The following is a 26349-nucleotide window of genomic DNA, read 5'->3' on the forward strand; positions in this document are numbered from 1 at the left end:
TCCACAAAGTAGTAGAAGACTTCTGAGCTTAAAGCATCATGGAAATAACAGCTGGGAATAGGAACTTGGCATTAAGCACCTGCCTCACAACAGCCACACCATTAAGTCAGCAACTGTAAAGCAGGATGGAATATAGAACCTTGAGAGAGACGATCGAGGCATAGAAGGAGATGCCAAAGCACGTCTTCAACCAGCTGAATGAAATCCTTAAACCAAGTCTTGTGTGGCCAATCCGGGGCCACTAGGGTGAACAGAAAGCCCTCCCACTCAATCTGTGGAATCAAATGAGGGAGGAGCTGTAGAGGAAGGGTTGCCTAAAACAAGGACACTTATACAAGGAGCAACTAGGGAAACTCTGCTTGCCAATAGTCTACTCCCTGGATGTAAACTGCAGAGAGGGTCCAAAATAAAATTTTAGGAGAAAGCAATTCTTCTACCTTACAGTAATCTAACATGCTAGATAAGGCTCGCACTGACCATTAATGATGGACCCAAGGTCCTATAAATATATACTCAGGTAAAAGTGACATGCAGTGGTTACTTATATATGATTTTTGTTGGGCTTAATTTTTATTTATTTTTTGTGGTGCCAATATACAACTTTTTTTTTTTTTTTTTTTTTTTTTCACTATACAACTTTTTTTTTACATTCAATTTTTGCTCCCGGGAACAAGGATAGGGACATAAAAGAAGCGGAAATACATACAGATTGGTTAACATATATCTAGAAGTATACCTAGATTGTTACTTGCTCCTAATAAATGGCATTGTGCAAGGTATAATGGAAAATTATTACAAGAAACCTTTTTGTATATAAACTTATTACACAGTGTTATATAGCGCACGCATTGTTGACTTTGTATACCCATATCATTGTACAAAGCTTGTAAACTTGAAGTCCTATGCGTTTGTCATAAAAATGTTCAATAAAAACTATTTGATTTAAAAAAAAAAAAAAACTTCAGAGATGGCCAGGACAAGAAGTAGCAAGTTCCAAGAGGCTTCCAGTGCCACCAAGGAACTCTAGGGAGGTGTCGTCATATCAGCTCGAGAAAGTCCCATCACCCCGAGTTCCAGGATATGGGTGGGGAGGCTGCACTCCACCAGGCACAAGCGGTCCTGAACGGATAAGTAATCCATCACACACTCACCCAAAGAGACTGGCGTTCGTGGAAGATAATCAGCCAACTGAGGGGGAAGAAGAACTTCCCAGAGAGAGAAGTGGAGAATTAAGCAACCAAGCTGGCAACACCATGGTCAATGGAGACTGATGAATGGGGATAACCAGTGACTCCAGAACCCTGTTCTGCCTAGCCAGGATCTCTTGACGTATGGGGGTCCACTGAGACCACCCAGATGGGTAGCAACCTCCAACAGGGAACTACACAGCTTGCTGGGTGCATAAATGTGGAAACTGAAATGGCATCCAAGGAAGGAGAAACACTATGCATGCAACCATTAAAAATCTTGCTCCACTAGGGCCTGAGACACTGTCAGTGAAGCCTGTGCAAATTGGCAGCTGTACACTACTCTGTGCAATAGCTCGTCCCACCCATGGGGTCTACCTGGAGGGGAGATCTTGCACTGAGCCACGACACCCTGCAAGAAAACAGTTATAGATTAATGATGGCCCCTTCAAAAACTAAGCATGGCAAAAGGACTGCAGTCATCTTACCTCTCAGCACACTAGGAGCCAAGGCTGCAGTATCAGCATGCAAGGAATGCCTGCAGACAGGGGAGGACACCGAAAAAACGCAACTGCAGATTCAGCCACCAGGGAGGAGTTCCTGCGTCTGCTGAGAAAGAGGAAGGGAAGATTCTGCCACATGTCTACGTGGAGAGGCACTGGGCTGTTAGCACTAGCTATGGAAGATGATGTGCTATCACCAAGAAGAAAGGAGTAATGCGACCAATCCATCCCCTCCCACTACCAGGGAACCACAGCTGAACCTGTGGGAGATTGGTGAAGGGCTCCCGTTCGAGCAGCATTAGCTGAATGTGATCCTGTCAGCAAGGCATCCAATGGTAGAGGCGGCCTTCCAAGGGACGACTGCCCATGCAAATACTATGGCTAATAAGGTCCCTTGCAGTAGCTACTCCTGCTGGGTGGAGAGGAAGAACCACCAAAAATATGTCTCTAAGCGGCCAATGCCTATAGATAAAATGGCAGCTGCAAAACTGCTGACACAGCCCGCCAACCCACCTAAACTCTGAGAGGAACTGCTCCCAGCAGAAAATACAGAAGCCCACAGTAAAGATGGTATCCCCACTCAGGCTGGCCACCCCCACTGGGAAGAGCTTCCCCTTCATGGTTGCTGCCATGTGTGCTCGAGGAGCAGCAGCAGAAAGGGGGCCAGGCAGAAGCCCATAGTAAAAACGACGTGACCACAGTTTCAGTACACAGTCAGCCCACGGCCATGTACTTGTACTTGTGTGTCCCAGTGCGGTACCTGGGAAACGCACCTTCAGCACGCCTATGCCACTGCACCAAGACCAGGCCCCCTGCTACCCCAGAACTAACCCTAGTGGTAGAGACATAGAATTTGCAGTGTACATGCGACCGCATTTGCCAACACAATGGCGCTGGGGCCGCAATAAGGAGGGAGGGACTATTGGCCCAACCAATAATTCTAGCTGGCGGGGAGAGAAGCACACACTGTAACCAAAAAATGGCACCAGCAGCATTGCCCCTGGCTGAGGAGCAACCTCCTGGCATTATGTGCCTCACACAGTGGGAAAAAAGCTGGCAGCCTCTCCTATCACAGAGGTTCTCTCAGCTGCAGCACAGTGACTACTGAAAAATCACCACAGAACCGTTCCCCCCCAGAGTTCACATATACTAGATCACTCCCCTCAAAATCTTATTAAGAATAACAGAGCAGTAGGGCTAGCACCATTTTTCACACCCAAAGTACACCCACCACAGATCCAAAAAGGAGGGATGGGGAAAGGGGGAAACCCACAAGCAGAAGGGGCTAATAGGGAAAGTAACGAGGATCAAGGGAATACCTACAATGTAAACCCAAATATCCCTCCCCACACATGAGATATACTCATGGTCCTGAGGTTAACAAATCTCCATGTGGGGGGGGGGGGGGGTGGAAGCACCTCTGATACTATAATGATCTGGGTGCTGTTGGTTGATCCGAGGAGTCGCGATGGAAGAACCCGGTCCAACCGCTGTATGCAACAGCTGAGGGGACGAACCCCAGCTGGTTGCTCTGCACGGTTGCAGCTGATCCCCCTATACTGGGGATGCGCTTGTTGGTGATGCTGGGGGGACTACCCAGTTCTATGATACCTAGCCTGTCACCCAGCACCACAGTTGATTGAAGACAAAAAACAATCCTTGATCCACCTACAGGAATAAAATCCATGGACTGGAATCACGAATGCATCAGCAGGAATAAAATGTAAAAACAAAAAAAGGGAGGAGAATATCTTTGCATTCGAATCCTAAGATGCTAGGCAAAAAACTGAATCCAGTCTTGCAGATGGGGAGGGTTTGGTCATGATACAAGGGCCGCCCCTTAATTGGGCTTTGTTGCACCTACGTCCTGCTCCTAAAGGTGGTGCCATCAAACCCATCCATGATGAAGTTATGCTGTGTCCTTTAATGAATGATTAAAAAAAAAAAAAAAAAAATTGTTTCTATATTTAAATCTGAAAAGAAAAAAAAAAAACTCTGAAAATAATACAAGTCATAAAGGATATGGAAGAAAACATGTAAAATGAGATTATGCTTTGCTTGCTGTTTTACTGGTTCATTTTACGTATAAAGAGCATTTCTTCAAAGTAAAGACAGAAGGAGCAGAACTGCTACTGTGGGTAATTCATTTATAATGATTCTATTTAAGTGGAAAAGACAACAGGATAATGTATACCTGAAGGTTATTATGCAAAGATTGCATTATCTGATTGGATGCATTTAGCTGCTCTTTTAACTCTTCACAGACACGTTTTGTGTTTTCCAGCTGAAAAAGACAAAGTACATCAGTAGAACAAGTAAATTATTTGCAATTCTACATTATATTGCAATGGACAGCACCTTTATTGCAATTAATGGCAGTGCAAAACATCTAAAACTCCTAAAACAGCCATACTGAGTTTAAATTTTGTAATCTTTGTTCTGCCACATACAGGCTACTCAACAAAGCACTTTGATATTATACTCCTAATTAATTTTGCACTTTCAGACAACATGTGCTTATTCTTTTTTGTCCATGCCCCCAGCTAACAGATTCCACCCTCCCCCTAAGCAGATTCAAGATTACCCACATCTGACACTTGTAGCCTACAGGGATTGTTTACATCCTGCACTGTAATGCTCTGTCCCTGTCTAATAGGCAGATCCCTATAGAAGTCTATAGAGCACAACTCACTGACATTCCAGCTGGGAGATAGGGGTAGACAAGCCCCACAGACTTCTATGGAGCTCTATACGAAGTAGCCATGGGCAGGAGACAGAGGACTTGCGGTACAGATGCAGGTCAGCCCTGGAAAATCCTTCCCACTACCAGATTTAGCAGACTTTGAGCGCCAGGGCTTGTGGGTGGGGGAGCCAAGCTTGGAGGGATTTTGATATGGAGGTTGAGGAAAAAGGGAGAAAATAAAGCGTCCGCTCCTCCTCTTCTCCGAGTGCTGTCATAGCAATCGTGGAAGGGGAACCTCGGAAGAGGTGAGAACTATAGCAAGTTTTACATTTTAATTAAAAAATATATATATGCTTTTACAACTGCTTTAAATAGTTTCCTGCTGAAATGGCACTCCTTTGTGTATATTTGCACATAACTGTGGAAAGGACAGTAAAGCCCTGTACACACGGCCGGGATTCCCGGCGGTATAAAGTCCGCCGGGAAACCCGAAAACCTGCTCGGTAAGTTTCCCCGTGTACACACGGCCGGGTTTCCCGACCGGAAAATTGTGGGGAGAGGTTTGGCCGTGAATCCCAGCCGTGTGTATGGTTCCTCGCAGTGTTTCCCCATAGAAAACAGGTTCTCTATTTTCCCGCCGGGATTCCTGGCACTTTTCCTGTTGGGAAAACTGCGAGGAAGGATACACATGGCCAGGATTCCCGGCCAAAACCTCTCCCCACAGTTTTCCTGGCAAGAAAACTGGACGTGTGTACGGGGGTTAAGAGTATAAGTTACTTCAGGGCCAGACTAATGTGAGTGCACTCTGTAAAATGCATGCATGCATGCATGCATGCATGCATACGTATGGAAAGGTTTTTCCAAGGGCTTCAAGCTGTTGTATTTGGGTAGCTTACAAGAAAATGCAGTAAGGAAGTGTGGAGGTTTTTATTGCTGACCTCTCCTGAAAATCTTAGTTCCCTGGTCCATATGCTGACACAATGGGCTCAGTATTTTCTGAGTAACCGACACAGTAAAGAGTTCCGACTCTAACTACCGTATTTATCGGCGTATACCGCGCACTTTTTTCCCCTTAAAGTAAGGTGAAAATCGTGGGTGCGCGATATACGCCGATACCCGACATATACCGAGGGCAGTACACTTGGCTACATTCGGCCAGGCTCGGCTTCGCTCGTGCTCACGCATAAACGTCACAGAGCGTGAGCACGAGCAAAGTCGAGCCTGGCCGAATGTAGCCGAGTGTACTGCACTCGGTATATGTCGGCGCAGGCATTCAAACTGAGTGCCGGAAGCGGCGATTCGACGGGGAGACAGCGCGGGAGAAGCCGGGAGGACACCACCGAAGCCGCAGACAGACGCCGGCCCCGACGAAGCCGCCGATGGACGCCGCGCAAGACACCAAAACTGTAAGTACTAAAATGTTTTTTTTACAGGAATTGCGGGTCCACATTAGGGGTGCGCGCTATACGCCGGAGCGTGCAATACCCCGATAAATACGGTATTCTGAAATGCACAATTGTTCTGGGTCAGTGTCTCATGAAAAACTGAAGACCGTAAAAGTAACTACAATTGCCTTTTCATAAAAATGTCAGCAATAGCCACGTTCAATGTTTCTGATTACACTAGTTTAAAGGGGTACTAAAGGTTCGATTTTTTTTAAATAACAAACATGTCATACTTGCCTCCACTGTGCAACTCGTTTTGCACAGAGTGGCCCCCATCCTCGTCTTCTGGGGTCCCTCGGTAGCTGTCTCGGCTCCTCTCCGCATCAGCTAACCGCCCCTGGGAAGCGCTTTCCCAAGGGAGTTAGCTTGCGTGCGCGCTCCTGAGCCCTGTACTCAGCATTAAAAGCCGTCAACTACAGGACTCGGCCCCCGCCCCTCTCGTCATTGGAGTGGATTGACAGCAGCGTGAGCCAAAGGCTGCGCTGCTATCAATCTATCCAATGAAGAGCCAAGAAGAGCGTGACGAGAAGCCAGTGCATTCACGATGCAGGACTTTTTGAGGTAAGTAGACGGGGGCTGGGGGGCCTGTAAGCATCGGATGTTTTTTCACCTTAATGAATAGGATGCATCAAGGTGAAAAAAGGCAAAGCTTTACAACCCCTTTAATACACTAGTTTGCCACAAAACATAAAAGCGCTTCAGAATTGGACTATTTACTTCTTAAAACAGATAAAAAAGAAAATATGAGTAATTAGCTACTCTGTATAAAATATTTGAAATCAGCTGCACAACTCTCTTAACAGAATATTTATACCTAAAACAAAATTTAAACTGTAGAACATACAGCTTGATGTCTGACAAGACCAAATCATCTGAAAAGCCCAAGTTCAAAATGTTGACTAATAGCTGGATTCAGATAGCTTTACGCCGGTGTATCAGTAGATACGCCGACGTAACTCTGAATCTACGCCGTCCTAAATGTAAGCGTATTCTGGAAACCAGATACGCTTAAATTAGGCTAAGATACGAGCGGCGTAAGTCTCCTACGCCGTCGTATCTTAGGGTGCAATATTTACGCTGGCCGCTAGGTGGCGCTTCCGTTGAGTTCGACGTAGAATATGCAAATGACTAGATACGCCGATTCAGAAATTTACGTGTGCCCGGCGCATTTTTTTTACGCCGTTTACGTGCGGCTTTTTCCGGCGTAAAGTTAGTCGAACAAATAGCTGGCCTAGTGAATGTGAAGTATGGCCGTCGTTCCCGCATCGAAATTTGAAATTTTTACATCGTTTGCGCAAGTCGTTTGTGAATGGGGCTGGACGTAATTTACGTTCACGTCGAAACCAATACGTCCTTGCGGCGTACTTTGGAGCAATGCACACTGGGATATGTACACGGACAGCGCATGCGCCGTTCGTAAAAAACGTCAATCAAGTCGGGTCACCAATCATTTACATAAAACACGCCCCCCTCATCCTCATTTGAATTAGGCACGCTTACGCCAGCCCCATTTACGCTACGCCGCCGTAACTTAGGAGGCAAGTGCTTTGTGAATACATGAGCCAGCAAGTAGAGCTACAGCGGGACAGAGGCCATGTGTTTAGAGCCAAAACGTAGCAGTTACCTCATTAGATGTGCTTTGCAGCTTGTTCTGGTAATCTGTCAAGGTATGTCTTAAAGCCTCAAGGACAGCAGGCCTGGCAGGTTTAATGTCATCATTGTAGGTCCCTGAAGAATATAAGGCTAAGAATAAAATACAAGCAAGAAACTGCAGATCGTGACAAAACACAGTTTAAAAATTTAATTAACAGAATAAAATTGAAATGCAGTGACAAAGTGCTAATAATTGTTTTCCCCTTTCTATATACAATGTTTTGTTTAATATTTTTTTATGATAAAAATGACCAATTATAAGTCTATTTCTCTCCAGGTCTTGGATTGCTGTTTTTAAAGTATAACTAAAAGGCAAATTTTTTTTTTTTTAGATTGAGTTTTTATTGCGGTCTTTGTCCCCAATAAGAAGATTCACCCTCTCTATATGTCTTGTATACTATTGTTATTGAAAGGGGAAGTAAAAGAAAAATCCAAATTTTTGGGTTATCCCCAGAAAAATAATTGATGGGAAATCTTCCAATGGGAACACTAGATCCGATAACCGTAGAAGTCATTGCATTTGATTGACAGCAGTGAGAACCAATGGCTGCGCTGCTATCAATCTATCCAATTAGGACCCGAGACACCAGCTGGAGCTGCTGTGCTCATCCCCGTCACTGGAAAGACCAGGTTCAGGCAAGTAAACAGGGGGCTCTGGGGCGCTGCTGCATCACACTTGCTGACCGCCGCATCACAATATACGTCGAAAGAATGGCACTGGCAGGCATATGGGTGTACCTGTACCTCCATGGCCAGGGCACGATACGAGCAGATCTTGTGGTTCATGCACTTCAACAACAATGAACTCTGTCGTCCTTGTGGAGACCCTGGATACAATCGTCTCTACAAAATTCAGACCCTTGTAAACCACTAAAGTTTTGCAGCCTTGTTTACTCCCGATCAAGTTGTCTGTGTTGATGAGTCCCTGATTAAATTTTCTGGCCGCTTGTCTTTCAAACAGTATCTTCCCAGCAAGCGTGCCAGATATGGGGTCAAGGTGTATAAGCTCTGTGACAGGGCAACAGGCTAAACATATAGTTTTATGGTTTACGAGGGAAGAGACAGTCACGTAGAGCCGGAGAACTGCCAAGATTACATAGGGAGCGCTGGCAAGATTGTGTGGGATTTGGTGCCACCCTTATTCAGAAAGGGGTACCATTTGTATGTAGACTATTACACAAGCGTGACACTTTTTAGTCACTTGTTTGATCATCAGATTGGCGAATGTGACACCGTATCGCTGGGGCTTACCCCAGAGGCTTGTAGATTTCCTTATTTGGCTGGGGGAGAGAGCCTTCTCCAAGTGTAATAATTTAAGCTTGCTGTGAAGTGGAGGGATAAGAATGTTTTCGTTCTTTCCTCCCTTCACTCAGACACGACGGTCCAAATTCGTACGGTTACTGGTGTTGTGGAGAAACCCCTCTGTGTTCACGGATATAACCAAAATATGGGAGGGGTGGACCTCAACGACCAGTGCCGTAACTATTTGCCCGTAAGGCCAGGCGCTGGTACAAAATAGTGTCTGTATACTTATTTCAATTGGCTTTGCTGAACACACATGTGCTATACAGAGCTTCAGGATGGACTGGATCTATCCTTAAATTCCAGGGAGAGATCATCAGAGCCCTTCTGTTTCCAGACGGTGCTTCACCTCACCATTCCGTATGTTCTCCCTAGTACCCCTACCCAAAATATTGTGTCTGTAGAAAGTGCGGATATAGGCATGACACCAGGTATTTTTGTCCCTCCTGTCCTGACAATCCTGCTAGGCACACTTTCACAGGGTCTCTCAAGATGCCATCGCATTTTGAAAGACCCAAACCTGGAACCGAACCATTACAGTTACAAATAAAAGTGTAAAAAAAAAACACACACAAAATATAATTAATATATATATATATATATATACACACACACAGTGAGGAAAATAAGTATTTGAACACCCTGCTATTTTGCAAGTTCTCCCACTTGGAAATCATGGAGGGGTCTGAAATTGTCATCGTAGGTGCATGTCCACTGTGAGAGACATAATCCAAAAAAATAAATTCCAGAAATCACAATTTATGATTTTTTAACTATTTATTTGTATGATACAGCTGCAAATAAGTATTTGAACACCTGTCTATCAGCTAGAATTCTGACCCTCAAAGACCTGTTAGTCTGCCTTTAAAATGTCCACCTCCACTCCATTTATTATCCTAAATTAGATGCACCTGTTTGAGGTCATTAGCTGCATAAAGACACCTGTCCACCCCATACAATCAGTAAGAATCCAACTACTAACATGGCCAAGACCAAAGAGCTGTCCAAAGACACTAGAGACAAAATTGTACACCTCCACAAGGCTGGAAAGGGCTACGGGGAAATTGCCAAGCAGCTTGGTGAAAAAAGGTCCACTGTTGGAGCAATCATTAGAAAATGGAAGAAGCTAAACATGACTGTCAATCTCCCTCGGACTGGGGCTCCATGCAAAATCTCACCTTGTGGGGTCTCAATGATCCTAAGAAAGGTGAGAAATCAGCCTAGGTAATACACTAAGACGTCATGGTTTGAAATCATGCATGGCACGGAAGGTTCCCCTGCTTAAACCAGCACATGTCAAGGCCCGTCTTAAGTTTGCCAATGACCATTTGGATGATCCAGAGGAGTCATGGGAGAAAGTCATGTGGTCAGACGAGACCAAAATAGAACGTGTTTGGAGGAAGAAGAATGATGAGTACCATCCCAAGAACACCATCCCTACTGTGAAGCATGGGGGTGGTAGCATCATGCTTTGGGGGTGTTTTTCTGCACATGGGACAGGGCGACTGCACTGTATTAAGGAGAGGATGACCGGGGCCATGTATTGCAAGATTTTGGGCAACAACCTCCTTCCCTCAGTTAGAGCTTTGAAGATGGGTCGAGGCTGGGTCTTCCAACATGACAATGACCCGAAGCACACAGCCAGGATAACCAAGGAGTGGCTCTGTAAGAAGCATATCAAGGTTCTGGCGTGGCCTAGCCAGTCTCCAGACCTAAACCCAATAGAGAATCTTTGGAGGGAGCTCAAACTCCGTGTTTCTCAGCGACAGCCCAGAAACCTGACTGATCTAGAGAAGATCTGTGTGGAGGAGTGGGCCAAAATCCCTCCTCCAGTGTGTGCAAACCTGGTGAAAAACTACAAGAAACGTTTGACCTCTGTAATTGCAAACAAAGGCTACTGTACCAAATATTAACATTGATTTTCTCAGGTGTTCAAATACTTATTTGCAGCTGTATCATACAAATAAATAGTTAAAAAATCATAAATTGTGATTTCTGGATTTTTTTTTTTTGATTATGTCTCTCACAGTGGACATGCACCTACGATAACAATTTCAGACCCCTCCATGATTTCCAAGTGGGAGAACTTGCAAAATAGCAGGGTGTTCAAATACTTATTTTCATCACTAATATATATATATATATATATATATATATATATATATATATATATATATATAAATAGTTGTCGTTTTATTGTTCTCTTTCTTTCTATTCTCTTTCCATTGTTCTGCTCTTTTTTACTGTAATCTATGCTTAACTGCAAAGTTGTATTGTTATTATGTTTCATCATGTTTGCTTTTCAGGTATGCAATTATTTTGTACTTTACTATTTACACTGTTTTATTGTTAACCATTATTTTGTTTTCAGGTACGCCATCCAGCTACAGCGCGGATTTATTTATCTTGACAGCAACATCGTTTACTCCCACGATACATAGATACATAAAGCTGTGACCCCAGCGCTGTAGGAGGCGATTTCACCACCACAGTTTAAAAAAAAAAAAAGAGCATATATGCCGAAGCATGGGGGCAAGCAGGGATGGAGGAGCGGTTTGCTCTTAACTTTTGGGGCGGATGCCCCCATGCTTCGGCATATTATATAAGGCATTTTTTTAGGCAGTTTTTTTTTACTATTTTTTTGTATTTGCTTTGCAGGTATGGCATGTATTTCTGTTATACTGTAATGTTACTTTGTTTTATTGTTAACCATAATTTGCTTAGCAGGTACGCCATTCAGCTGCCGCACTGGTTTATTAACGTATCTTGACAGCAACAGCATTTGCTCCCAGAATAGGTAAATCAGCGACTCGAGCGCTGTAGGAGGTGATTTCACCACCACAGTTAAAAACAAAATGGTGCATGAATGCCCATCATTAGAAGTAGGTGGATGAAGGGAGGTATTCTAATGGTGGGCATACCCACCGATCAATCTCTTTCGTTCAGCCCACAGGCTGCATGAAAAGAAAGATTACAATATATGCCCAACAAGGACCAGTAAAGTACTGGTATGTTGCTGGACTTTGAGTGGTTATACCAGAATGATGCCTGCAGGTTTGGGCATCATCTTGGTAACATTCTTTTCAGCCAGCGGTCGGCTTTCTTGTAAAAGCAATCCTATCGGTTAATTAGCCTCTAGACTGCTTTTACAAGCAGTGGGAATTACACCCCAAAATACATTCTGTTGCTTCTCCCAAGTACGTGGATACTACATGTGTGACTTTTTGGGAGCCTAGCCACGTACGGGACCCCGAAAACCAAATCACCGCCTTCAGGCTTTCTAAGGGTGTACATTTCTGATTTCACTCCTCACTGCCTATCACAGTTTCGGAGTGCCCAGATGGCAAAAAAAAAAAACCCAAATAACCCAATTTCGGAAAGTAGACACCCCAAGCTATTTGCCAAGAGGTATGGTGAGTATTTTGCAGATCTCACTTTTTGTCACAAAGTTTTGAAAATTTAAAAAAAAATATATATTTTTCTTAATTTTCAAAAACAAATGAGTGTTTAACTTTCCAAAATGGGGTCATTTGGTGGGGGTTTTGTGCTATTTTGGCATTTTATGGCCTTTGAAACTGTGATAGGTAGTGAGGAGTGAAATCAAAAATGTACACCCTTAGAAATCCTGAAGGCAGTGCTTGGTTTTCGGGGCCCCATATGCAGCTAGGCTGCCAAAAAGTCCCACACATGTGGTATCCCATTGAACAATGACAAACATTTTTTTTTACCATTATTCAAATCATTTGGGTCATTTGAGGGGGTTTTGTACTACCCTGCCATTTTAGCACCTCAAGAAATGAGATAGGCAGTCAAACTAAAAGCTGTGTAAATTCCCGAAAATGTACCCTAGTTTTGTAGATGCTATAACTTTTGCGCAAAACAAAAAATATACGCTTATTGACTTTTTTTTACCAGACATGTGGCTGAATACATTTTGGCCTAAATGTATGACTGAAATTGAGTTTATTGGATTTTTTCTTATAACAAAAAAGTAGAATATATTTTTTTTTCAAAATTTTCGGTCTTTTTCCATTTATATAGCAAAAAATAAAAAATAAATCGCAGAGGCAATCAAATACCATCAATAAAAAGCTCTATTTGTGGGGAAAAAAGGACGCAAATTTTGTTTGGGTACAACATTACATGACTGTGCAATTACCAGTTAAAGCAGCACAGTGCCAAATTGTAAAAAGTCCTCTGGTCTTTGGGCAGCCAAATAGTCCAGGACTGAAGTGGTTAACCAAATTTTGGATAGAGTTCATCTACTTTTTTTACTTCCTTTCTAATCAACAATTACATTTTAATAAATTCCTTTGCTTATTTAACTTGAACTCTTATAGATTTTCTTAATAGTTAGGTATATGAGTCTAATCGCAGTAACTTTATAAATCTGTGTTAGCATTAGAAAATGCTTTTGATTATAGTTTCTTGTTATACGTGTATGCTTTTTGTGCAATAACGCAGTGACTCTCATTCATTAGCATTCACTAAATTTTTTTATTTAATTTTGTTTATAGATTTAGATCTAAAATAGTGTGAATCGTATCAAGTGAAAAAAGGTAAAAAATAAACACCTTGGGCCAAATCCTCAAAAAACGGGCTTAACTTAACTTTTCCGAGTTAAGTTACACTGCCGCAAATCTCCCAAGTTAGGTGCCGATCCTCAAAGCACTTACCTGGAAATTTTCGGCAGTGCAACTTAACTCCGTCCGGCGCAAGGCGTTCCTAATACAAATGGGCGATTCCCATTTAAATTCGGACGTACTGCGCATGCCCGTGACGTCATTTTTCCCGACGTGCATCGCGTGTTTTTACGATACGCCGAGTTTTGAGGATCGCGCCGGGTAAAAAAGTTGCGTCGGGAAAAAAAAAAGTTACGGCGAAAAAAAAAAAATCCAATTTAAAAAAAAATCGCGGCGATCGAAAAAAAGGTCTGTTTTTACAAGGTGTAAACAGTTTACACCTTGTAAAAGCATCCCTAATTTTACGCATGCAAACGTAAACTTACGGAGAAAAAACAAAGCTGAAAAGCTGTGTGGATCTCCGTAAGTCCTCATTTGCATACGCAAAGCGGCATTTCGACGCAAAATGCCCCCAGCAGCGGATGCGGTACTGCATCCTAAGATCCGACAGTGTAAGTCTCTTACAGATGTCGGATCTTCTGCCTATCTTTGGAAAACTGCTTCTGAGGATCAGTTCCAAAGATAGGCACAGGGATACGCAGGCGGAACAGCAGATCCGCCTGCGTATCCCTTTTGAGGATTTGGCCCCTTGTATCTTTGTATAGTCTATAGGTATATATGTAAATGGGGCACCTCCAGTATCTACAAGTAATTCAAATAAACAAAGTTGGGTGAACAGCAGTTTAATTAGGACAGAAGACATCTACAAATGATAGAACAATTCAAAAACAAAATCTTTTTCCTATGTTATAAAATAGAAAACGCACAGAATGCCTTGTTGAGTACTACATAGGCTTTGTGAATATGTGACCTTATAGGGGCTAAAGCCTTGGCTCAGTCCCATGAAAACATCTGCTACCTTTGCAGGTACACTGAAGAGACCGATATCTCTGCTGGAATAAAGGTACAGCCAGCATGTCCTTTCCAAGAGGTCATCCCAAATAATACAACTTGTAAATCAACTTAAGAACCAGCAACAGAAGGTCCTCCAGCCCTGACCCTCAACCAGGCCACAGCACTGCTGTGAAGACTCCAATCACATCATCAAACAAGAACATGTAGGGAGGGGGCAGCTGTATAATTCCCAATAAGAAGTCACTTAAAAAAACTTTGACAGATGCATCTGCCATATTGCACCTTCAACTAACCTGATATTGGGAGGCTTGACACACTGCGATGGTCTACCAATCCCTGTAGCTCTTTCACAATATATCCATTAGCATCTTCTACAGAAAGTTGCTGTTTCTTAGTCTGAGATATTTAGAAAGGTATTACATTTTATAGGCAATATAAGGTACTGTATATTAAATAGAATATTATACATCATATACATTTACAAAGGAATACTAACATTATACATAAAATTAAAATAAGGATTTTTGATTTACCTTTAAAATCCTTTTCTTGGAATACAGTAACAGGATGCAGGCTCCTTTAAATCTTAACAATGGGTTATATATGCAGCCACCTACAGGTGACTGGACACTGGCAAACAGAATTGTGGAACAGCCCATAAAACCTCTCCCACTCCCAGCAAACCTCAGTTTTGTAGCAAGCCATAAGAGGAAAATGCAAGAACGGGTAGGGGGGTTCAGGTCCTGTACTGGTCCAGGTACAGGACAAACTTCCCCCCTTTGGACTGGTTCAGGTCAAAAGTACCCGAATCAGAACACCTGATTTATCATGGCCCTGTGCACAGTATACTAGCCTGCACACCTGTCCCCTGTACCCTGTGCCTGACATCGGCCATATAGGTAAGGGAATCCTCTTAGGGGTAATCACCAACCTGTGCCACAGTACACAGTGCAACCACCCTTTGCCTCATGACTGAAAAGCTTTCGAAAAACCTTGGTGAAGGCATACACAGAGACCTGGGCCTCAAATGGAGCATAGATGTGTCTGAAGCAGTATAATGCTTGGCCTGTAGCAGAGCATGTGCTCAAAATAACGACTGGGATAAGATACCACCACAAGATACATCATCAAGGGCAGGACTTTGCACACAGTGTGGGTTCAGCCTGTCTGAATTGTTCTAAGAGGATGTAAACAGAATTACCACAGCAGCTGGAGCAGAAAAAGCATTGCCATGCAAGGCTGTGACACAACATTTGCAGTGTTGCAGCCACCCAGCAGCCCAAGTACTCATGCTGCCCACCCTTTTGTGCCTGAAGGCAGAGGCAGGGGATCCAGGGACTACACCTACAAATAGAGCAGGGGAGCTATTGGGGGGTTTGGAACCCCACAAGAATTAGCATAGCCTTCAGGGACTAGATCACATCAGCACGGCCTTGGACCTTTGGGAGACCCTACGGATAACTGCACCTAGCTGTAATGCAACACTAAAGGTGAGCGTCAACTGCAGGGTTCAGTGCCAGAAGCAACATTAAAGTACAACTAAAGGCAGAACTTTTTTGTTTTGTTTTGGACAGAGTGGAGATAGATCAGAACAGCGGTCAGTTTCTATTGCTGTCTGTGCCCCTGTTAGGGAGATTCCCCCTCTCTGTTTTCCCTGTTTACCACGCTTACTGAAAGTTAAAGCAAAGGAAAATCCCAAATTTGGGGTTTTCCCCCAAAAAGTAATAGGAGGGAAAAATCTTCCAACGGGGCCACTGGTTCTGGTGACCTGAGTGTCCCCAAGAGAGTCCCTTAATATGCAGGGGTTTCCTCTTACTTCCTGTTTTGGCTATGGAGCAGGAAGAGAAGAGAAGAGAAGGGACAGGGACACCTCCAGGGACACGGATGGCAAAAAATTATCTGACAGGGGTTATAAACCTCCATTAATCCATCAGGAAAAAATTTTTTTTTTTGCCTATAGTTCTTCTTAAAAAGGCTGGCCTTACATATTTGTAAGGCAAGGGAGGGGTACAATTTCCAAGTCTAGGTCAAAAGGCACCGATCCAAAAGCAGGAGGTAGCTACAGTGGCTATGGGCACAGCTTTTTGAGCAAGATTCTCAGTGTGAAAATATACAAGGAATCTTCATAATTTTCCAAGTACAATCATAAACCAGAAACCTGCTTTCAGTAGACAGAGGTCGTCCTTCAGCTAAGGACACTAGCAAAAAAATTATAATTGAGGATTGCTGTGACTGAGAGCAGGTCAGATCTGCTGTCCCACAATTCTGTTTGCCAGTGCCTAATCTCCTGAAGGAGGCTGCATATAGCCCATGGTTTAAAGGGTCACTAAAGGAATTTTTTTTTTTAGCTAAATAGCTTCCTTTACCTTGCTGCAGTCCTGGTTTCATGTCCTCATTGTTCGTTTTTGCATTCATGTTGCTGTAAATCCTCTCTGTTCTGGACACTTCCTGGTTGCCTGTTTCCTGATGACCACAGTACTGGGAGATTTCTCACGGTGGTCACTAATCAAGGAGGTGTGAGTAAAACTAAACTGGATTGGTGCTGAGGAGTTTTAGACAAAGTATCACTGCTCTCTATTGGCTGACTGCCCTCTAGTGGCTCTCTGTACATCAGAGAACCAGGAAACAACAGCAAAAACGAAACTACACTGCAGGCACATTATATGATTGTTTTTTTATCTATTTTTAATCATTTTTAAAAGGAATCAGTTAACTATTATGTCTCTATGCCCTGTAAACAGTCATTTCAGCAAAAAAAATTTTTTCCTTTAGTGACCCTTTAAGACTTAAAGGAGCCTGTGCCCTGTACTATACAATTAAGAAAAGGGATATATTCTGTGCACAGATATTATGACAATCCTTACCATAGCAAGGTTCTGTTCCATTAAAGCAACATTTTCTTCATAATTACAGATTTTTGCAGAAAGCTCTGTAATTAGCTTGTTTTTCTTCTCAACCTCGGCTTTAAACTCATTTATCATGAAAGAATATTCTTTTTCCAATCTAAACCAAGAACAGAAACATGAATTCAAAATAAAAAGGCCTTAAAAAAAAAACGAAAAAAAAAATGTTTTTATTTATAAAGTATTTTTATTACAAAAAGGATATACTCAATAGCATTCAGAGAGACTTGCTGTGAAAAAAACCATAAGGAAAAAAAATCTCACACTGTATTGTGACACTTACTGCTTAAGCTTGTCTGTCAGATCTTCAGCAATGGATTTCTCTCTATTATAAGCCATTTCCACTTGCTCAAAATGTTGTCTTAATTGTTCCAGTTCTGTAGCAGTTTGTGCTTGGCTGGCCTTTTCTGCTTGTAAAGACACCTCAAGATCCTGGATCCGCAACTAATAGAAAAAAATATATATAAAATAATTGTAAAGGCTGCTTTGCTCATCACCAAAATGGCATTGGATTTAATATTAATTAAAATATTGGTTATAACTTTTAAAATACAGACATTTATGGATATTTGTAGCATGATAACAAATCTTGTGGTCCTATTTATTTTAAATAGCAACCCAGCACAACTGTGTTGTAACACACCACACTGTGTGGTGTGTTACCAACAATACAGCATATGCCATTTTTGGGTTGTCTTGACATAACGCACATCAACCTGCAGGTACTTTCTGCAGTATGTCAGAAAGTGGATTTGTTTTCAGACTGAACCAGATAATAAGTTAATATTATATTTTATGCACTCTAATAGTCATGTAAAAAAAAAAAAAAAAAAAAAAAAAAAAAAAAACATAATATTAAAGAATGTCTTCTCAAGTTGGAATAGAGGAATAACTAGTTAATTCTCAGTGTTTGCTGACAATATAAAGCTATGAAGGGTGATAACCTCACAACAGGATACAGCAAACTTACAGGAAGACCTCAATGAAATTGAGGTGTGGACAACTACAGGGCAAAAGAGGTTTTATAATAATACATGTAAAAGTAATGCACTTGGAAATTAAAAATATGAATGCAGGTTACAGTGGGAGAACCTGTGAGGAATCTAGGATGCAAAAGGATCTGTGGATCCTAGTAACCAACAAGCTTAGCAATAGCATTTAACGCCAAGCTGCAGCAAGCAAAGCTAGAAGACTATTATGAATTTAAAATGGGTATTTACTCCAGACATAAGAATATAATTCTATCACTGTACAACAATCTGGGTCATCCACATCTTGAGTATGCCATCCAGTTTTGGTCTATAGTCCTTAGGAAGCATGTGCTGGAACTGGAAAAGTCCAGAGAAGGGCAAGAAAGCTGATAAAAGGAGGAACTCAGTTATAAAGAACGATTACATACATAAAATGTATCCTCCCTGGAGAAGAGATGCTTAAAAAAAGATATGATTTCAATGTACAGTAAGTCCCCTAGTTACAAAAGAGTTCCGTTTCAGAAAGGCTGCGAAAGCTGATCTGTTATCTGGGGCGGGGGAGTTCCCCTGTCAGAACACAAAAGGCACAGCGGGGGAAATTGCTGCACCAAAATTGCTTGTGTTGGTACGGCAAACTGTCAGTTAATTTTTTTTCTGTTCAGCCCGTTGGGTTAAATGGAAAAAAATAAAAAAAACCTGAGTGCATGTTCCCAGCTTTACAAGATTGGGACATGCAAGCACAAGTTCTCATCTTTAACCGTTTGCTTACTGGGCACTTAAGCCCCCCTCCTGCCCAGACCAATTTTCAGCTTTCAGCGCTGATGCACTTTCACAATTCTCGTGGTCATACAAAACTGTACCCAAATGGAAATCATTTTTTCCCCACAAATAGAGCTTTCTTTTGGTGGTATTTGATCACCTCTGCGTTTTTTTTTTTTTGTTAAAGAATTTTAAAAAGATCGAATTAAATAATAATAAAAAAATATATATACATTTTTTTATACAATTTAGCAAACAGGTAATTGTTCTTCTTCATTGATGTACGCTGATGAGGCTGCACTGATGGGCACGGATAAGGCGGCACTGGTGAGCACTGAGAGGTGGCACTAAAGGGCATTGATAGGTGGCACTAATTGGTGGCACTGATAGGTTACACTAATAGGCATCACTGATTGACACCACTGGTGGGCATTGATAGGTGGCACTCGTGGGCATTGATAGGTGGCACTGGCAGGCGGTAATGGTGGGCACAGGTGAGGCAGATGTGCCTCTTCCTCTTCGGGACCGATGTCTCTTGCAGATAAGCTTTTTTTTTCTCCTTGCGCCGTCAGCGTTAGGGAGGGAAAAAAAAAAAAAACGATTACCAAGCTTTGGTTTACATCACATGATCGGCTGTCATTGACTGACAGCTGATAACATGGCAAGGGGCCAGGATCGGATCTGTGATCACCCGAGTCTCAGTGACTTTGTGATCACAGTGCAAGCTTCGCACGCCCTGCAGGTGGCGCGCAGGGAGCGTGCAAAGAGGAGGACGTCTATTGACGGCCTTCCGGCAAAGCAGATCTGTGCTGTAGCCATCATTTGGCTATAGCGCGGATCTCAAGTGGTTAAAAGTTTGCAAATTGAATGTTCATATGTACAAATAGTGGGTATTCTGGCATAGGGAAAAACGATTCAGTCTTAAAATCGCCTAAGACACGTGGCCACTCAATGACATTGGATGAGAAGTAGTTTAACCACAAAGTACATAGATGGTTCTTTAATGTTAGAGCGGTAAAGATGTGGAACTCCCTTCCACAAGGGATGGTGTCCGTGGGGAGTGTTCATAATTAAAAAAAAAAAAAAAAAAATCTTAGATGGGCATCTTAAACACAATATACAGGGATATGGGAAATGGTAGAAACATAAAATACATACACACTCATACACCCACACCCATACAGGCTGAACTGGATGCACTAATGCCTTTATTACCATCTATATAACTAGGTTACCTGGATAACTTCAGAATTAAACTTGGACTCAAAGTGTGCTGCTCTTTCTGCCTCTATGTTCTCCATCAATTTGTTATTTTTCTGACTTGCTGCCTGCAAAGACAAAAGTACATTGCAATACTGTAATTGTAATTTATAGTCTGTGTGTGTTTTTATATGGTGACCGATTTCCCTATTTGGAAAGCAGAAGAATCCTAGTTATTTGCATGATAGAAACCTTATAACTGTAGCACGTACATATTTCATGCATAGAAACAATATTATCATATCATATGGTTTATTTATAGCTTCACTGAAGGGAAAATATATTTGATACAAATAAAATTAGGAGTGGGCAGATCAGGATGACCCTTTGCATCGACAGACAGATTTGATGACTTAAAAAAAAAAAAACAACACTCTCATTAAATTGAATAAAGTTCATTGAATCCAAGAGTGGACCAAGTGCATATAGCGCTTGATCCTGTTCAGTTTAGTGGCTCTATTGGGGATTAAAAGTTCCTCTTTGCTGGCTGTAGTTCCACTCCATTTTTCCAAGCCCACATTGTGGGCTTTCCTGAGGGGAGAGGTACAACCAGCACTGATCCCCCACTTTCTCTTTTTCCTCCCTGTTCTTTTACCATTATAAGCACAGTGCTCATTGTTTAATTGCAATATTAAAAGATTACTCAGTTCTGTGCCTCTCTGATCTATCTGCCAGTACCTGTACACATAAACAGCCCCAGCTGATGTATTACACAAACCTGCAGCACTGTGTGATCTTTATAAATGAACCATAAGAGATGTCGGGACCAGAAGTACTAAAGTGACATTTATTACATTAGATAATAAAGAGCATTAATCACTGACTCAAAACACTGTATTAGTACTGTTGAAATATTGTCTCTTAGCACCGTTTTACACTAATGCGACTTCAAAATCGCGCAATTTTTTGCGGTCAAAATTTTGCCGCGATTCGCGGCCGTCATTTCAGGGAATGCCAGTCTATAGAGCTGAAGTCGCATCGCACATAGATCAAACTTGCCTTTTTTAAAACGCAGCTTAGATTCGGAACGAATTGATGTGAATGACCCTCATGGAAAACTATGTTAGTAAAATTACTTGCGAATTTGAGCAATCGCAACGGATCAAATTCGCAATAGAATTCGCAGCAGTGTGAACCGGCCCTTACTTTGAAAAGGTGTGCAAATCCCTGGGGGTCAGGGTGGGGTGATACATTAGCTTCATGCTGATTGCAAAAGTGAAAGAACACATCCTTGGGGATGTTGACTACTGACTTTAGCTATACAGTCTGCCAATCAGTTGCTTGATTACATTCTGAGACCCACTTCGAGAACAGTAATCAAGTACCTGACCAGCACAGCTTAGGCTTCATGTACACAGGACGTTTTTACAACCTCTCCTGAACGATTTAACTTGACAGATAGTAACCCACGTTTAAAACGTCAGTTTTGCCGCATTTACATGAGGCATTTTGCCACGTTTGCGTTTAGAAGCGTTTCTTTAACCACTTAAGACCCGGACCAATATGCAGTTAAAGGACCAGGCCCCTTTTTGCGATTCGCCACTGCGTCGCTTTAACTGACAATTGCGCGGTCGAGCGATGTGGCTCCCAAACAAAATTGGCATCCTTTTTTTCCCACAAATAGAGCTTTCTTTTGGTGGTATTTGATCACCTCTGCGGTTTTTATTTTTTGCACTAGAAACAAAAATAGAGCGAAATTTTGGAAAAAAAAAATGCAATATTTTTTACTTTTTGCTATAATAAATATCCCCAAAAAAGATATAAAACAATTTTTTTCCCTCAGTTTAGGCCGATACGTATTCTTCTACCTATTTTTATAAAAAAAAAAACGCAATAGGCGTTTAACGATTGGTTTGCGCAAAATTTATAGCGTTTACAAAATAGGGGATAGTTTTATGGCATTTTTATTAATTTTTTTTTACTACTAATGACGGCGATCAGCGATTTTTTTCGTGACTGTGACATTATGGCGGACACATCGGACAATTCTGATCGCCTTTCCCTATATCAGGGAACAGATGATCAATGACATGGCCACTGTGAAGAACAGGGAAGGTGTGTTTACACACACACACCTCTCCCCGTTCTTCAGCTCCTGTGACCGATCCCGGGATGGTGGTTAAAAAAAAAAAATAGCCGGGCGTGGCCGGGATGTGAGAGAGACCAGACGTGTGCTAGCTGAGCTCCGCTCCTACCGTTATCCTGGGCAGTTTTCCAGCGCTGTTTCCGTCTTCCAGTACCCATCAGCCCGACACCCTGGGGCGCAAGAAGGCACCCGGTACTCCGAGACCCCCTCCACTGTCTCCGGGTAAGCTACGCTCCTCCGGGGGGACAGGGGACCGAGCTGCGGCGGCCATCTTGCCCACGAGGCTTCCAGCGCAGGAGATGTCGGCTGCCTCTCCAGCCTCCCCTAATCCACAGCCATCCCACGCCGCCTCGCATGCTGAGCTTCTGGCGGCGATTAAGGAGGGTCGGGATTCAGTCATGGTTAAAATTGACCACCTAGTTGCGGATGTCAGCTTGATCCGCCATGACATGGACAAATTTAGGGCCCGCTTCATGGAGGCGGAGGGCCGCATCTCACAGCTGGAAGATTCCACACGAGCTGACTCCAGGGACCTGCATGCCTTGCAACTCCAGGTTAAGGCCCTGCAAGAGAAATCTATAGACACCGAAAACAGGCTCAGGAGGAATAATATTCGGATCCTTGGCCTCCCTGAGAGGGCGGAGGGCCCCAGGCCTGCAGAATTCACCGAGACTTTCCTGATTGACCTCCTGGGCCTGCCGGCCATGCCGCCTACTTTCGTTGTGGAAAGAGCTCACCGGGTCCCCCCCAAGCCTCCGATCCCGGGAGCCCCTCCTCAGGCCATTCCTCCTCCGCCTGCTAAATTACAGAGACAGGGACCGTATCCTTGCTGCTGCCAGAGAGAAGCGAGACCTACTCTACAACGGAGCCAAGATCATGTTGTTCCCTGACTACTCTCCAGAGGTGCAGCACCGACGTCGCTCCTTCACAGAGGTGAGAAGATGCCTGCGGGATCAAGGCCTCAAATTTAGCCTACTCTATCCCAGCAAGTTGCGAGTGATCGACGGGGACCGCACACGCTTCTTCATGGATCCAGAGGCGGCCATGTCATGGCTGGAGAGCCGCTGAGGGTCTTCACTTCGTGGCAAGTATCCTTCTCTGTTGCCCACTTGGCTCCCCCTGTGATGTCAGCCTCCCCCCCATTTGGCGAGTTGGCCGGCATTGCCATCTTTCAGATACTGCCTCCTGTACCTGCACTGGCTCCCATCCCCTGGATGCATCCCCTTTTTTTTTTCCTCTATATATACTTTTATTTTATGCTCCCATTTTTTACATTTTTACTTCTCTGTTCCCTTTCTATGTGCCGCTCAAGCCTGTTTTACAGTAATCGGGATCCCTCCCCCTCCTCCTTCACTCCCCACACTGGTGGATCTGCGGGTTGACTGGCCTACCTGTGAGGTCTCCTGACACTAGACTCTGGCTCCGCCATCCTCTCCCTGCTCCCTATGCATATACCTATGGTCCCTTCCCAAATTTTATTTCTTTTTTTGCCTCGCATTTTAATTTTTTACTTCCCACCATTTTTCTTCCAGTATACATTAGTGACCCTGACCTCCCACAGGCCCCCTCCTCCTTCATGGATTCTGGGAAGCGGCAGCTGTGCATTGCTCTGCTCAGGAATCAGCTCTCTTATGGTCCATAGGAGCGGAGGCTGCTCAGTGCACAAGCTAGAATACACCTTCTCGGCCCACGGATGGGGTGGCTCTCCAGGTTGCTACCCCCCCCCTGTGTGACTTGCCCCCTCCGCTGTTGTGTTTTTGTTTTTTTTTTCGTTTTTTTTTTGGACACGCTTGCTATTAATAGCCTGGACACAGACCGTCGGTCTGGGTTATACCCGCTGCCCGGGTACCAAAGTAGGCGACCTGGCGCCTGTTGTGTAGGGCCCCCAATTTTTAGGGGCTCATTTACACCTTCTTTTTTTGACTGTTATTGGGGAAAAAACTATTCCCGCCCCCCTGACCGTTGTTTGGGGGCCGGGACATAGTAGGATAGGCACTCAGTGCCTGGGAATGTTGTTCTTTTTATTGTCTGTTCAGTGTGCTACGCTCAATGACTTTTACTGCCTTTTGAATGTGCCAAACATAGATACTTGTAATGTACAGTGCTGTGTGCTTGGGATCTTGCTGCCCCTGGGATGCCCTGGGGTGTATCTAGATAGTTATCCTTTCCATTTTTTGCCTATTCTACCGAATGGCTGACCGCTCGCCTGATTCATTCTCCATCCTTTCTTGGAATGTCAGGGGCCTGAACTCCAAGTTTAAACGCGCCACCCTCTTCCAATACCTAAAAGCCCGCTCACCCCAGCTCATTCTGCTTCAGGAGACTCATCTTATGGGCAGCAAGATCCTAACTCTTAAAAAACCATGGGTTCAACGGGCGATACATGCTACCTATTCTACATATGCCAGGGGGGTGTCAATCCTTATTCACAAAAATTTCCCTTGTGTGATTGAGGAGGTCCGTACGGACCCCCTAGGTAAATATGTGATATTGGTCTTCACGCTCTGGGCTCAGAGATACATTATTGTTAACCTCTACATCCCCCCCCCCCCTTCTCATCTGTCTTACTGTACGAGGTGATGGATAAGATTACCCCGTTCTGTCCGGGGAGGGTTCTGATAATGGGGGACTTCAACTCTATACTGTCACATGATTTAGACAGACCGGTGCCGCCTAAACATAGGTCCCTAGACCTGCCTGCCTGGGCTCAGGCGGTGGGTCTGGAGGAGATCTGGAGATGGAAACACCCAGGGGCGAGGGCTTATTCGTGCTTCTCGGCTTCTTACAAGACGGCGTCTCGGATAGATTTGGCCTTCTCCAACCCCGCACTGTTAGCGGATGTGTTGGGGGCGGAATATCTTCCTAGCGGGCTGTCGGATCACAATCCTTTGGTAATAGAGCTCCGGTCTCCGACATCGCGCAGTGCTGCGCTGTGGCGGCTGGGAGCGCAGTGGGTCACTCACCCTGACATAGCCGAAACCTTACCCCCCCTACTCTCGGAGTTCTGGGTACATAACGCAGGAACTTCCTCCCCCGGGGTTGTCTGGGATGCCTTTAAGGCATTCACTAGAGGGCAATACATCTCCTCCATAGCCAATGTCAAGAAACAACACTCGGCCCAAACTAGTGAGCTAGAACGCATCGCCACTGACAGAACTGACAGATACAACTTGGACCCCACCCCGGATCACTTTGATCTCATGATGGCGGCCCAAAGGGACATGCAGCTGCATTTGGCAGAGGCAACGCGCCTGGAAATCCAAAAGAGCAAGCAGCGGGCCTTTGAACAAGGGGACCGCAATGGTCGCCTGCTGGCTATGATGGCCCAACACGACCAACCCCTCACGACAATCTCGTCCCTTCAGACTCCTAAGGGGGGAACCGTGTCCTCCCAACAAGATGTTCTCCAAACCTTTGGGGATTTCTATAAGACATTGTATTCCTCCAGTTTACCCACAGATTTCCGACCCGAGTCCCTGAATGCGTTGTTGGACCCGTTGGCACTAGGCTGGCTTCGGACGGGGAGAGGGAGACTCTGGTTAGACCGATCACGGCCCTTGAGGTACAGAATGCAATTCAGTCCTTCCCGCCGGGGAAGGCGCCTGGCCCAGATGGGCTCCCCCTAGATTTTTACAGGGCACATGTAGGCCTCTTGGCCCCCCTGTTGGCCCAGATTTACACTTCAAGCCTGACAGACGGGAATCTTCCTTTGTCCATGTACCATGCACACTTGACACTGATATACAAACCTCCCAAGGACCCAACTCTGTGTGCTTCGTACCGGCCCATTGCTCTCCTCAACACCGACTTTAAAATACTGACTAAACTCCTCGCCCTTCGACTATATCCCATGCTGCCCACGGTAATAGACTCAGACCAGACGGGTTTCATGCCCCGGAGGTCCACGGATGTGAACCTCAGAAGGCTTTTCACCAACATACACACCCAACACCTAAACGTAGGAACGAGGACTGTGGCCTCGCTGGACGTCGAAAAGGCCTTCGACACGGTCGAATGGCCTTTTCTATGGGAAACGCTGCGAAGAATGGGATTCCCTTTA

At 44.0% G+C, this 26349-nt stretch overlaps 1 protein-coding gene across 1 annotated transcript in view; it reads right to left on the bottom strand.

Moving 5' to 3' along the window:
- The window catches only part of CCDC171 (coiled-coil domain containing 171), a 131892-nt gene that overhangs the window by 66710 nt on the left and 38833 nt on the right, over positions 1–26349 (bottom strand). Inside the window, exons 7-12 of the mRNA XM_040360270.1 lie at positions 20179–20271; positions 17497–17657; positions 17175–17313; positions 14604–14706; positions 7443–7546; positions 3885–3974 (exon numbers count right to left, since the gene is read on the bottom strand). Of these exons, the coding sequence (XP_040216204.1) occupies positions 3885–3974; positions 7443–7546; positions 14604–14706; positions 17175–17313; positions 17497–17657; positions 20179–20271 (690 nt within the window). The remainder of the gene's footprint in view (positions 1–3884; positions 3975–7442; positions 7547–14603; positions 14707–17174; positions 17314–17496; positions 17658–20178; positions 20272–26349) is intronic.

Source organism: Rana temporaria, chromosome 1 (assembly GCF_905171775.1).
Source record: "Rana temporaria chromosome 1, aRanTem1.1, whole genome shotgun sequence".
NCBI lineage: Eukaryota > Metazoa > Chordata > Amphibia > Anura > Ranidae > Rana > Rana temporaria.